The sequence below is a fragment of the Heloderma suspectum genome, chromosome 2 (assembly GCF_057233095.1).
Source record: "Heloderma suspectum isolate Gila_16-S chromosome 2, 16-S_ref, whole genome shotgun sequence".
Lineage (NCBI taxonomy): Eukaryota > Metazoa > Chordata > Lepidosauria > Squamata > Helodermatidae > Heloderma > Heloderma suspectum.
The window spans coordinates 133,219,779-133,231,893 of NC_139459.1; the positions used below are offsets into that span (position 1 = coordinate 133,219,779).

Here is a 12,115-nt window from a genome sequence, read left to right on the forward strand (position 1 = left end):
CTCTGATTTCTCCTTTCCCTCTTCAAGAAGGGAATCAAATTGTCATGACTACAAGTTTATTTGTCTGCTGTTTCTGCCTTTCACCCTCCTGTTGAAGGTTTCTCTGTCTTCTTGCATCTGACAGTGATGGGATTTCTGAAAGGGATCAGGAATTTGGCACCACCAATTTGCTGTACGGTACCGAGCTGGAGCGTTTCTGTAGTTCTTAAAGCACCCTCATCCAAGCCCTTGAGTCACTGGCGACTACAGACCTGCACCTTCTTTCTAGGAAAGTGATGTTTCTAGTGGCTGTTACATCTGCACACCAAGCCAGTGAACTCTGTGCACTTAAGAGTAGATCAGCTGTACCTCATTTTCACTGAGATAAGTTGGTTCTTAGACCTGACCCCTCTTTCTTGCCTAAAGTTGTGTTGGACTTTCACTTTAACCAGGTCATTATGTTGCCTGCTTTCTTTGCCTCTCCGTCTACACCTCTGGAATTGACTTTGCATACGCTCCATGCTCAGCGTGCTTTGGCCTTCTACAAGTTGAGGACTGAGCAATTTTGACTGTCACTTCACCTTTTGTCTGTTGTGGCAAGTGGAAGGGCCAGCCACTTTCAACTCAATGCTCTGCTTCTTAGGTTGTAAAGATTATTGATCTATCCTATGAGCTGGCTGGGCTTGAACTGTCTGCCCCAGTCCGAGCTCACTCTGCTTGCATGGTAGCAATGTTGGTCGCATTCAACAGAGGGGTTGCCATCCCTGAACTGTGCTGCACAGCAACATGGTCAACACCGACTGCTTTTGTTAGACACTACAGACTGGATGTTTAGGCTAGAGATGACTATACTTTTGGCCATGCTGTCCTTTTTCCTGTATTGTAATAGGACACCAACCCACCACCTAGCTTGCTACTCACCCATATGTGTGATGCACAGAGACCACGAAGTAGAAAGGCAGGTTGCTACCTATAACTGTAGTTCTTCGCGTGGTCATCTGTGCATTCGCACAACCCACCTGCTGTCCCCTCTTAGGTGTCATTCTTGAGTTTGATGTTGGGTACGGAAGGTATTTCTTCTTGGTTCCAAGGCTGCAGTGTTGGTCTCAAGGAGCTGAGGGAATAGGTGGGAATCTGCTAAGGAAATGAGCACTGGCACAGCGGGGGAAGGGTTCCTCAGCTGTAGAAGTTTCCTAAATCGAGGCTCCATGCAAAGGCCATATGTGTGAATGCACAGATGGCCACTTGAAGAACTACAGTTAGAAGGAAAACCTGTCTTTTCCTTGATCTACTCATAATCTAGTCTGCTTTCATGCAAATGGCTTTTCACACACAGTACTAAGCAAACATACTCAGAAGAGTTTATATAATGTAGTTGTTAAGAGGATGAGCTGTGAACCAAAAAATCTCTACTCCAAATCTCACCTCCACCATGAACTCATTAGGTAGCTTTTGGCAAGCCACTATCTCTCATACTTGCTCCTTCTGTAATAGATGGAGTTGTTGTTGGGCTTGTGGGCACATTTGGAAAATCTGCCGTGCATGCCACCACAAACGGCTGCTGTCAGGACCTGCCTACTCACAAAGGACAAGTAATGCCTCAACAAACAGAATATAAGACAGATGCTGGGTTTCAGCCGCATATCCCATATTTCCCCCACAAACTACAACAAAACACCTATTTCACAAAATTGGTTGTGCTCTCCGAAACCCCACTCCCCAAAAAACAAACAGGCAAAACTGTTCCCCCAAGATAGGCAAATCCCCCCCCAACCAAACACATGCAGGCACAACAGCCATTGTCATCCCAAAAAACAAAAACAGGCAACCCTACCCCACCCAAAAATTCAGAGAGGCAAGCTACCTACCCCCCAAACAAAGCACACAGGCATAACTACCCCTTTCCCAAAGTACAGCTACCCACCCCAGACAAAATCCAACCACACACACACAGGCACTGTCCCCTTGCAAACCCCAAAATAACAGACAGTGCTTCCTTACATGGACACGTGTAAGTGTGTGCACATAGGCAAAAATCCTTGCTGTCTCCATCCCAGCGCCCTGAGCTTACCAGGCAGCAGGAACTCTTTCCTTTCTTAAAAAGACAGCTTTAGCTAGCTGACTGGGCACGCTGCAAAGGAGATAACTGGCCTGCAGCTGCCCCACCCTCTTTTATTACCCCACCAAAGAATACTCTGGACTCATGTGAGGCTGAGATATATGCTGGGGAAAAGAAAGGAAGCGGGCAGGGCAGCTGTAGGCTGGAGTTCTGCTTTGCAGCCACTAGAGATAAAGGATATTTAATAATTCCAGTTTTTTATTTTTAGATTATGGAACGGATTATGGATTTGCCGACATTACTGCGTCATGCATTCAGAGAGATGTTTTCTGTTGGAGGTCTCTTCTGGATGTTCCGAATCAGAATATTCCTCTGTCTGCTGGGAGCTTTGTTGTATTTGGCATCACCCCTGGATTTTCTACCCGAAGCCCTGTTTGGAATTCTAGGATTTTTAGATGATTTCTTTGTGGTCTTTCTGCTACTCATATATATATCTATCATGTACCGAGAGGTTGTAACACAAAGACTGAATAGATGAAGCCAAGTGTCAATGACCAGCGTTCAGAAGCATTAAGGGGGATGCTTAACTAAATGAGCCACTAAGAAGAAAAGCATCTTGACACACTTTCAGTTTCTACTGTTAAATAGCTTCTAGCCAAACATCTTATGCAAGCATGAGGAATGGAAATCATGGTGATTAGTGAACTGCAATTTCAGTGTGTTTTATATAAAAGATTTAATTCAAGATGTATAGATATGTTTACAACAGATAAGTAATTGTATGTCATTCAAGGTACCACCAGTTATAAAAGGGAATTTCTTTTGGAATGCTTAACAACAAAAAGTATTTGAATTCGCTGGACGCATGGTACCATTTCAAAGACTGCTTAATGTCTCACTTTGGGTTGGAGTGGGTAAAATAGATTAGCATCTCTGCCTGTTCAAGAAATGCTCAAGCATTACAACTGTCAAAATAAGCTTAGACTGCAACATAATATTGCATAAACACAGTAAGTACAGTATTGTTTCAAATGCAACTATGTGCAATTACATGTGTTTCTCTCCATGCAACTTCATGCCATGAAATATGCGTCATCCATTGGGGAGAGAAATCTTGAACATTGTACACACTTTGATAGCGTGTATTAATATTTTGCATTGCCAGCTTCAACATGTTTTGGATAGAATAGATGATACCCCAGCTCAAGATAGCTAAGAGCTAACATGGATGTGCAGTATAGTGTAATACTGGGCAAAGATTTGAACTTAAACTATAACTGGGCTCCCTCATCATGTGAAATACTAAATGAAATATCAACTGCAGTTGGTGTAGCAACTAGCTGAAATCTAAAAAAGTGAATTTATAGTGAATATACTTGAAAGAACATCTGGTAATGGGGACCATAAATACCTGGTGGATATTCTTCCTTCAGAAAAGTTTACATATGCTTGCTTAGGAGTAAGACTCACTGAACTCAGTGGGACTTGCTTCTAAGTAAGTATGCTTAGAATCAAGCTGCATGTGTCCCAAGCTTATACCATAGTCTTGAAATACTATGAAACACCATGTTTGACCCATTTTGCCTTTGAGGGAGGAAAGAAGGGCTGAACAGCTGTGAAAGCACTGCTTATGCCATTGCATTTCCGATTGCAACCAGGCATGCACTGACCTGTGAACAGCTTGCCTCCCTACCCCAAACATACAATGAATGTTGACACTGCTGCATTGAGTAGCCCAGGAATTGAGGAGATAGGGATATTACTACTTGGATATAAAAGGGTGCTATATACAATACTTACAGAACATATTGACAAAAGAAATAGATGTAGGGGCATGAGGCTAGTGTTCATGCAGTGCTCCTCATCCCTTAACCAACCATGAAGTCACTAGCCATCTCCTGTCTAGAATATTCCCAGGCCAGAGAATGAGGGCATTGGGGCTTCTTAAAAGATAGTGTTGAGGTCCTGTGGAACAGACTGTGGGATCTCATGTTCCCTTTCCCTCTTCCTCTCTGGTATGAATTCTCTATAGCAGCTTTAACCATAATGAAGGAGTAAGCTAGTACTGATCTTAACTGTGGCTAATATTAACCAGGGTTTTATCCTAACCACCTTCAAACCATGGTTTTGAATAGTGTCTTAATGGCAAAAAAATTAATATTAACCATGGTCCAAGTCTATGCTATTGCAACCCATAACCACGGTTAATCGTGGGACAAATTCATGACAGGGGAAGGGGGTGTGAAATGCTGCAGTCTGCTGCCAATTGCATAACTATGGTTAAGGGAGGGAAGGTATTATGTGCACTGGTCCTTTTACACTAGCTTCTTTAAATTAAAAAAGCAAGCCCTTCAATTTGATGAAATAATTGCCAAAGAAAACTCATGTACCACTTACCAACAGTACTTTTTTTTCCCTATTAAACTAGCCTTGAAAATACAATATTTAATCCTTTTTATATACTCCAGACAAAGACCTATTTTGAGATCCAGTTGTTGTCCATGCATCCATTTCTACACAGGGATTCGGAGTGCCAATGCAGACATATGAATATGTTTGAATGTGCATGTGAAGTGCATTTGAATAATTTTGTAAAGTGGATGTGTGTCTCTCTGTTTTTTGCTTATAGCCTTGTGTATGTACAAGGCCAAGTTCCTCTTAATGCAAAACTGATTTCATTCTCACAAATGTTAACTATTTCTATAAACGTAATCTTAAATCTCTAAAATCATGGCTGTGAAAATGGTTTGAATGTACTAGCTCAGTCTGAGGCTTACAGTAGTTTGTTCTATCCAGATTTGATCTGAATGTCCAAAAAGGGGACAGGGAGAAACATCATTTTAAAAAAGAAAAGTGCTTACTAAACTTTTTAGGCTGCTCCTAATTCCTTTTAATCCTTCTGCTCACTTTGTCTTGTCACAACTAGTACATAGTAGTGCTTTGTCGGCTACCTCAGATAAAATGCCAGCTTGATTCTCTGTGTTAGTCTTACTTGGGGTTTCGCCAACCCAAATCCTGCACTGTAAATTGTGAAGCATAGAACCTCAATCAAGTATACATGTAGAAGGCTGTTTCAGTCTCTGCTATTCTACCAAAACCTTCATTGTACATCTGAAACACTTCCAAAATCAAAGAGATGGGGTCAAACCTTGGTTCATGCTGCCTTCTATATTTTCTGGTAGCTGAATATTCTTATGCAGATATAAAACTTTACTTTGGGCAAAAGAGATTTCAGCTGATTACAGTAACTAGAGTTCTTTAGTAACCTTACTTGCTAACTGCATTGATACTTTCTTTCTCATTCACCTACATCATCAGCATAGGTCCTCTTACATAACTTTATAATGGCTCCCAACTGGTGTGTGTGTATGTGTTCATTCTGTCTGCTACTGGCGATTGATAATATGAGAAGTGGCTCAGTCAACACTGCATCTTGTCATCTGTCACTGTTCAACACTCCACTTCCAGGAAGATTTGTAAAAAAAATTGCGCCGCGTGAAAAGAGGATAAATCATCCCATTGTATGTTACCCTTGTTCCCAGCTTTTGTCCTACAAACATACATACCCTCCATTATTGAAACTTTTTGCCTTTTTAGGACACACATTTTCCTGGCCCCCTGAGCTGAACGTGCACCTATTCAACAGACACGTTGCTTATTTCTTCTGTTCATGTTTAGCTTTAATCAGTGCTTAATTAAATCACGGCTATATATTTCTTTTTTAAAACTGGACAAATCAGCTTTTTTAAAATCAGGAAACAATCACATAAATGCTCTAATCTCAGATGAATACTATTGCTTCCAACATGGAACTGTGGATGGTAATAGCTGAATTTTATTTCCAACGTTGCAAGTCTATGTCATGGTATAGATTCTTTTAGATCCAGAAGGAGACTCCCCTCCTAGGCCTTGATGGATAATGTTTGATGTAGGACATGAATAAGCTGATTTTGTTCATATTGCCTATATATTTTAATATAAGGGGGCGCGGTGGCTTAGTGGTTAAGACGCTGAACTGCAGACCGGAAGGTCGGCAGGACAGCAGTTCGAGACCCGAGTGCCGCGTGACGGAGTGAGCTCCCATCTTCAGTCCCAGCTCCTGCCAACCTAGCAGTTCGAAAGCAAGAAATTGCAAGTAGATAAATAGGTACCGCCTCGGCGGGAAAGGTAACAGCGCTCCGTGCACCTCGGTGTTCAGTCATGCCGGCCACATGACCACGGAAGCGTCCTCGGACAGCGCTGGCTCTTCGGCTTAGAAACGGGGATGAGCACCGCACCCTAGAGTCGGACACGACTGGTTGGGGATACCTTTACCTTTTTTTATATATTTTAATATACCCCTAAGGATGAGGATAGCCATTTTATTCATTCCCAATAGTAATTAAGGTCCATTGAATTGAAAATATTTCAATTTGATCACCAGCTACAATATTACAATCATATAAGAGAGGGTTTCCGTTTTATTTCAAGATACTTCTCATTCAGATGTATTTTCCAGTATTAACTTTTAAACATTTTCTGGACCAGAAATCCTACAGTTTGTGAATCAATCCCAAAGAAAATAACTGGATTAAACTAATAATGGGTTTAGGGAAGGCAGCTGTCCTTTCTGGAAAGCCTTGGTATAAAGACTTCAGCAAGAGAAAATATTCTGAAAAACGCTTGTCTTTTTTTCTTCTATTTTTCCAATAATTGATGTTCTGTATAATAATCCAGATATTAATTATTATATAATGCTTTCTAGTGCTCACACAAAATATCTTAAACCAATTTTAACATCTGCTGCTCTCATTACTAAAGTGCTATGTTTGAATTGTTCTAATGGTCAACTTTCATATGAGGAAGAATTAGGCTGCAATCCCATACACACTTACCTCTTAAGTTCCATTGTAAATAATGAGACTTACTTCTGAGTACACATGTTTAGTACTAAACTATTAATGACTGACGCTGGTGTAAAACGGTTGTCAGGTCTATGGGGCTGTAGACTTCATGCTGCTATAGATCTTTTTACACAAAAATATAACATGGCTCTTGTTTTTACTGATAATAAACATGTCAAATAAAATATTCTCTGACAATTCATTTCTCTCTGTATGATTGTAACACTATCTTAAGTTCCATGAAACACATTTACTAAAAACAAAGCTCATACATTTACAATATAGTAAGGACACTTTCCTTTTAAAAACAAGTCCTGAGAATGTTTGGATAGTAGCTTAATAAAAGAGCAGGTTTTGCTCAAATCTCCTGAATCCTGTTAAAAGCTACAAGCCCATTCAAGCTATAAGCCCATAGCCACTTATCTGGGAGTAAGCACCACTGAACTCAGTGGGGCTCACTTCTGAGTAGAGATATATAGGATTGCACTGTTAACCAGTAAGATCTTGCAATAAAACTTGAGCCAAGTTTCCTGCTGGCACCCTGTCTGTATGGCACCTTCCCTCTCAATCGTTTTATCACCATACCATTGAACCAGAAGTGCCCTTTAAAAAAGAAAGAAAGTGAGCCCCTGTTCTCTGCTTTGAACATTTTATATAGAAAAGCAGGATGTACATGTATCAAAATAAATACTGTAGATCATATGGCTTACTCGTATTGATACGATCTCTCCTTGAGGTAGTTTACCAGAGACATGGGAAATTAGCATCATACCAACAGAAACAATTTGATTTCAGATTGAATAGGATACGGTTATCATTGTCCAGTTTCCTTTCTGTTTGGAAGGTGTTTCCTGGCACATTGGTGTCTGTGGGCACCAATGTACCAGCAAACACCTCTCTTGGCACCCAACATACTCCCTGCTCCTCGTTTTTATTTTATTTCTTTAAAAATTTCTTAATTTTTTAATTGGGCGGCTGGCATGCTGCAATGAGAAGTTCTGCCCTCCAATGCCATCTTTATTTGGGTCCAAAAGAGTGGTTTTGTGTTTTGGAGCTCAGACTCCAATCTCTGCCTTGTACTTAGATTCTTGGACAAATTTCTTTTAGCCTCACTGCTTTGCCTTCTAAGAAACTATTGTTTTGTGACTGGCCAGCCCACTATAGCAGCATAGCTTTGGCTTTTGGGTGGTATAGATATGTAAGAAATTAACAGGCAGCCCACCCGCAGGACATTTTGTGAGAGCACCCATGATACTTGCTCAAAATTCCAAATGTGCCACTGACCCAAAAAGGTTGAGGACTCATGTCCTGTAAAATTTCCCAAGATTTTGAAGCCATGGAATGTACAATTTCCCAAGATTTTGAAGCCATGGAAAAACCCCAGTTTATTTTTTAGGGGGTGGAATGAAATTTGGGGGGAAATGGAAAATTAAGCCTTACCTCTTCAGTGCTTTTTACAAATCTAAAGTCAGGTGGGGGTCTTTTTTCCTGAATTTTCCCATTTTTCCCCCCATGCCTTCACATCTCCTGAGCTAGAAATTTCCTTGGGTTCTCTCACATGGGTCTGGCTTAACATCCAAGCCCAAACACCTCAAATTGACCACATGGCTACCGAGTAGAAGGTATATGAGGCACTGGTCCAGGGGTGGGCAACTGGAGTTCCTCCAGATATTTTGACTAGTCCAGAGGTGGGCCACTTGTGGTCCAACAGAAGTCGTGCACCCCTGCACTTGTCTATTCACCTTACCAGCATCCTGGTGGTAGCTTGCTAATAAAGTTCATGAGACAAGTTCTGAACCATTTTCTTAAAAAAAAAAAAAAAAAGTATCTTTGAGCATTTTAATTGAAAGGAACCTGTAGGAATTCTGGCCTCTCTCACTTTATCATAACTGGTTATTTTCTCCCTACCTGCTGTGAAGGGACAGAATGATTTTATAATGTTGTGTATAATTTGGATTGGATACTATGGGGTTAAATTTCATTATTTGCTAAAATCAAAAGGTCAAAAGTTCAGGCAGCCAAAGAAATAACAGGAAACAACTATGTAAGTAAGAGAACAGGAAGTTCATCAAGAGGTCATGTAGCTAAGGAGCCTGCAGAAGAGGGTTTGTTTACATTATGGTACTGTTGCAGAACTCAACGAGTCAGAGAGACCACAGAGTGAAGGAAAAAGAGTTTTTTTATTATTTAACGCGCGGGCTTAAGGCTGGAATCACTTCCAAAGAGCCAAAAGCCCCGAGGCACATTAACTCATTGCTTTTATAGACATTATGACACATATGAAACGGCTCCTCCTCTCCCTCCCGTGTGGGGTTGCAGTCCTCAACATTTCTTCTCTTAGCACCATTGTTTACAATACAATAAATGGGTTATAGGGTAGCCATGATAAACAGAGAACAGAAGAGAACATGATATACATATCACTATGACCTTAGCCTTTGTTGACAAGATAAGAAATTCCTGTGTCTCATCAGCTTACAAACATATATTTCAGAGAGCAAGAGCTCAGCAAGAACATGAAGCATGATACTGCATGAGGCTACTTAGTCTGACCCCCGATATGGCTGCTACAGTACCAAGAGGCTTCAAGAAATTATTCGCAAACAGTAGTTTCCTTTTCTGTAGAAATGTTTGCAAAGAGCTCAACAGAAGGAATTTGGGGCAAGGGTAAGCCTTCCTGATTGCTCAAGAGTTACAAGAGCACTAGATAGCTTTAACTTATAAAATGTTGAGGCCAAAAAAGAGTTTTTAGAATCTAGAGAAAGGTGAAAAAAGAGAGGAGGAGGTTGGGAAGAGTGAAGAATCAAAAAGAAAATCAGCTGCTTGGGAGAAGCTGAGAACTCTGACAATGAGACACTGCTGGGAAGAACTTAGAGAAAATAGGGACACAGTCTAGTTAGAAATTATTTGGATTCATTTAAATCCTGGTTATTTTCTTATCCTTTCACTCTTGTGGTTTTGTTGTGTATGTGTGTGTTGTAACCATTCAGATGTTAAAACCTTTTTTCTAATAATAATAATAATAATAATAGTTCAGCAAACTTTTACAATTTTGTTGCTTAAAGTCTGTGGTCCCTTTTCTTGTTGGGTATGCACTCAAGCCTAAAAGCCAAACCCCACACAACCTAGGGTTTTAAGACTGTTTGGTGGAGGTGGTCAGGGGAATTAAGGAATTCCAGTTGATGACCATTGGAACAGTAGCAGGAAGGAAAGGACAAACAGGAGTGGGGCATTCTATTGGGCTTGGTCTCCCTTCCACTCATGGGCCAGGGCATAACTGGTCCTATGACACCAGCTTTGTCCTAGATTTGGAGAGTTGAAGGGGGTTCTGTAGGCCATCTGATCCAACCCTCTGTGCAATGCACAAAATCCAGAGCTAGAGTATCCCTGACAGATGGCTGCCAGCCTCTGCTTGGAAACCTTCAATGAAAGAGCCTATCAGCCTTCTAAGTAATTGGTTACATTGCTGAACTGCTCTTACTGTCAAGAATGTTCTCCCTGGCTGCCTTTACACTAAAGAAAACCCCTGCAGTCCTCCCATTCTGGAGGCTTTTTGTGTTTAGGGCCGGCTCCCAGAGAGTGACCACATGATTGCTGAGAGGGGAAACTTTTAATTTTCAAGGTTCCATAGAACTCAATGAAACAGCACCATCTAGTGGCTGTTTTAATCATGTAGCATTCCAAGTTTAAAAATATAGTTCATTAGTTCCAGATCTTTTTGAGATGGAATAACCAGAAAATGCCTCTGGATGTGCCCTGGAGGTTGACGACGTCATGAAATGGACCTGCAAACTTCTGTGAGTGAGCAATCTCAATAGCAGGATAAAAGCTACATGTGAAGGAGCCCCCTGTCTCTTAATGCTTAGCAGAAATCTACCCTTTTGTGACTTAAGCCCAGTAGATGAAATCCTTACTTAGGAGCAGCACATAACAAGTCTTCGCCCTCTTCTGTGCAACGGGTGTTTGAAGAGCACTATCATGTACCCCCTCGGTCTTTTCCAGGCTAAGTATACCTAGTTCCATCAAGCTTTCTTCATAATTTCTTCGAATTATTTTCCTATTTTTCCTGACCATATTCTTTCTGACCATCTTCATTACTCTCTTCTGAACCTGTTCAAATTTGTCTCTCTCTTCCTTAAAGTACAGCACCCAGAACTTGACACAGTACTCAGGATGAGGTCTGACTAATGCAGAATAAAATGGAACAATTACTTCCCCTGACTTGGAAATGATGTTGTATTTATGTATTTATTTCATTTTTATACCACTCAATAGCCAAAGCTCTCTGGGTGGTTCCCAAAATTAAAACCACAAAAATACAACGGAAAATACAATATAACATATAATAGATTAAAACTACAGAATAAAAATACAACCAGAGTAAAACCTAGCTGCACTGCAGATATTTAAAACGTAATCACAGATTTAAGACAGCAGAGCTAAAAAACTGGAATGCAAAAATGCTAAAAGTGTCTGGGAAAATAAAAAGGTCTTCACCTGGCACCAGAAAGAGTACAGCGTAGGCACCAGGCGAGACTCTCTAGGGAGTTCATTCCACAACGTTATATTAAAGCAAACTAAAATCACATTAGCCTTTTTTTATTAAATGTGAAAAGATGTGACTGGCAGGAAAAAATGTTTATGAATGAATGAATGGTTTATTATGGTCACAGACCAATACACGTTTTTATACAAGAGAAATATGAACCCTTTTAAATATATAATACACACTGATGACCCTGGATCAAAGCCCTCCTCCAGGGGTTGGCAACTTGTGGCCCTTGAATATTTTGGCCTAAAGCTCTCATCATCCCTCATCATTGGCTCTGCTGCCTAGGCCCGATGGGAGCTGTAAGCCAAAACATCTGGAGGGTCACAAGTTGCCCACCCCTGCCCTACTCAGGAATGTTCATTGAGGCTGCAATCTTATCTACTCTTACCTAAGAGTAAGCCCAATTGAACTCAGTGCAGTTTACTTCTGAGTCAACATTTATAGGACTGCAGTGTGAATGGCTTCAGCCAGCCATTATTTCTCAGCCCAACTTACCTAAGATAGTTGTTCTGCGGAGATAATGCGACAATCCCATATATGCTGCCTGTATTTCTTAGAGGTTGGGTGAGATAAATCAAATTTAGGTAAATTGCAGTAAAAAGCTATTCGAGAATGTATCATCCCCAGCATTTCCTTCTTTAA

At 40.7% G+C, this 12,115-nt stretch overlaps 2 protein-coding genes across 18 annotated transcripts in view; one reads left to right on the forward strand and one right to left on the reverse strand.

Moving 5' to 3' along the window:
* The window catches only part of RNF170 (ring finger protein 170), a 39,031-nt gene extending 31,909 nt beyond the window's left edge, over positions 1-7,122 (forward strand). For 13 of the 17 annotated variants that reach the window (XM_084834820.1, XM_084834808.1, XM_084834817.1 and 10 more), the window contains one exon: positions 2,307-7,111. In XM_084834820.1, the coding sequence (XP_084690946.1) occupies positions 2,307-2,576 (270 nt within the window). In that variant the 3' untranslated portion in view covers positions 2,577-7,111. Of the gene's footprint in view, positions 1-2,306 lie in introns of all 17 variants that reach the window. The other 4 variants (XM_084834822.1, XM_084834810.1, XM_084834811.1 and 1 more) reach the window with 3 other exon arrangements.
* The window catches only part of HOOK3 (hook microtubule tethering protein 3), a 161,783-nt gene that overhangs the window by 112,682 nt on the left and 36,986 nt on the right, over positions 1-12,115 (reverse strand). The gene's annotated exons all lie outside the window — the stretch shown is intronic.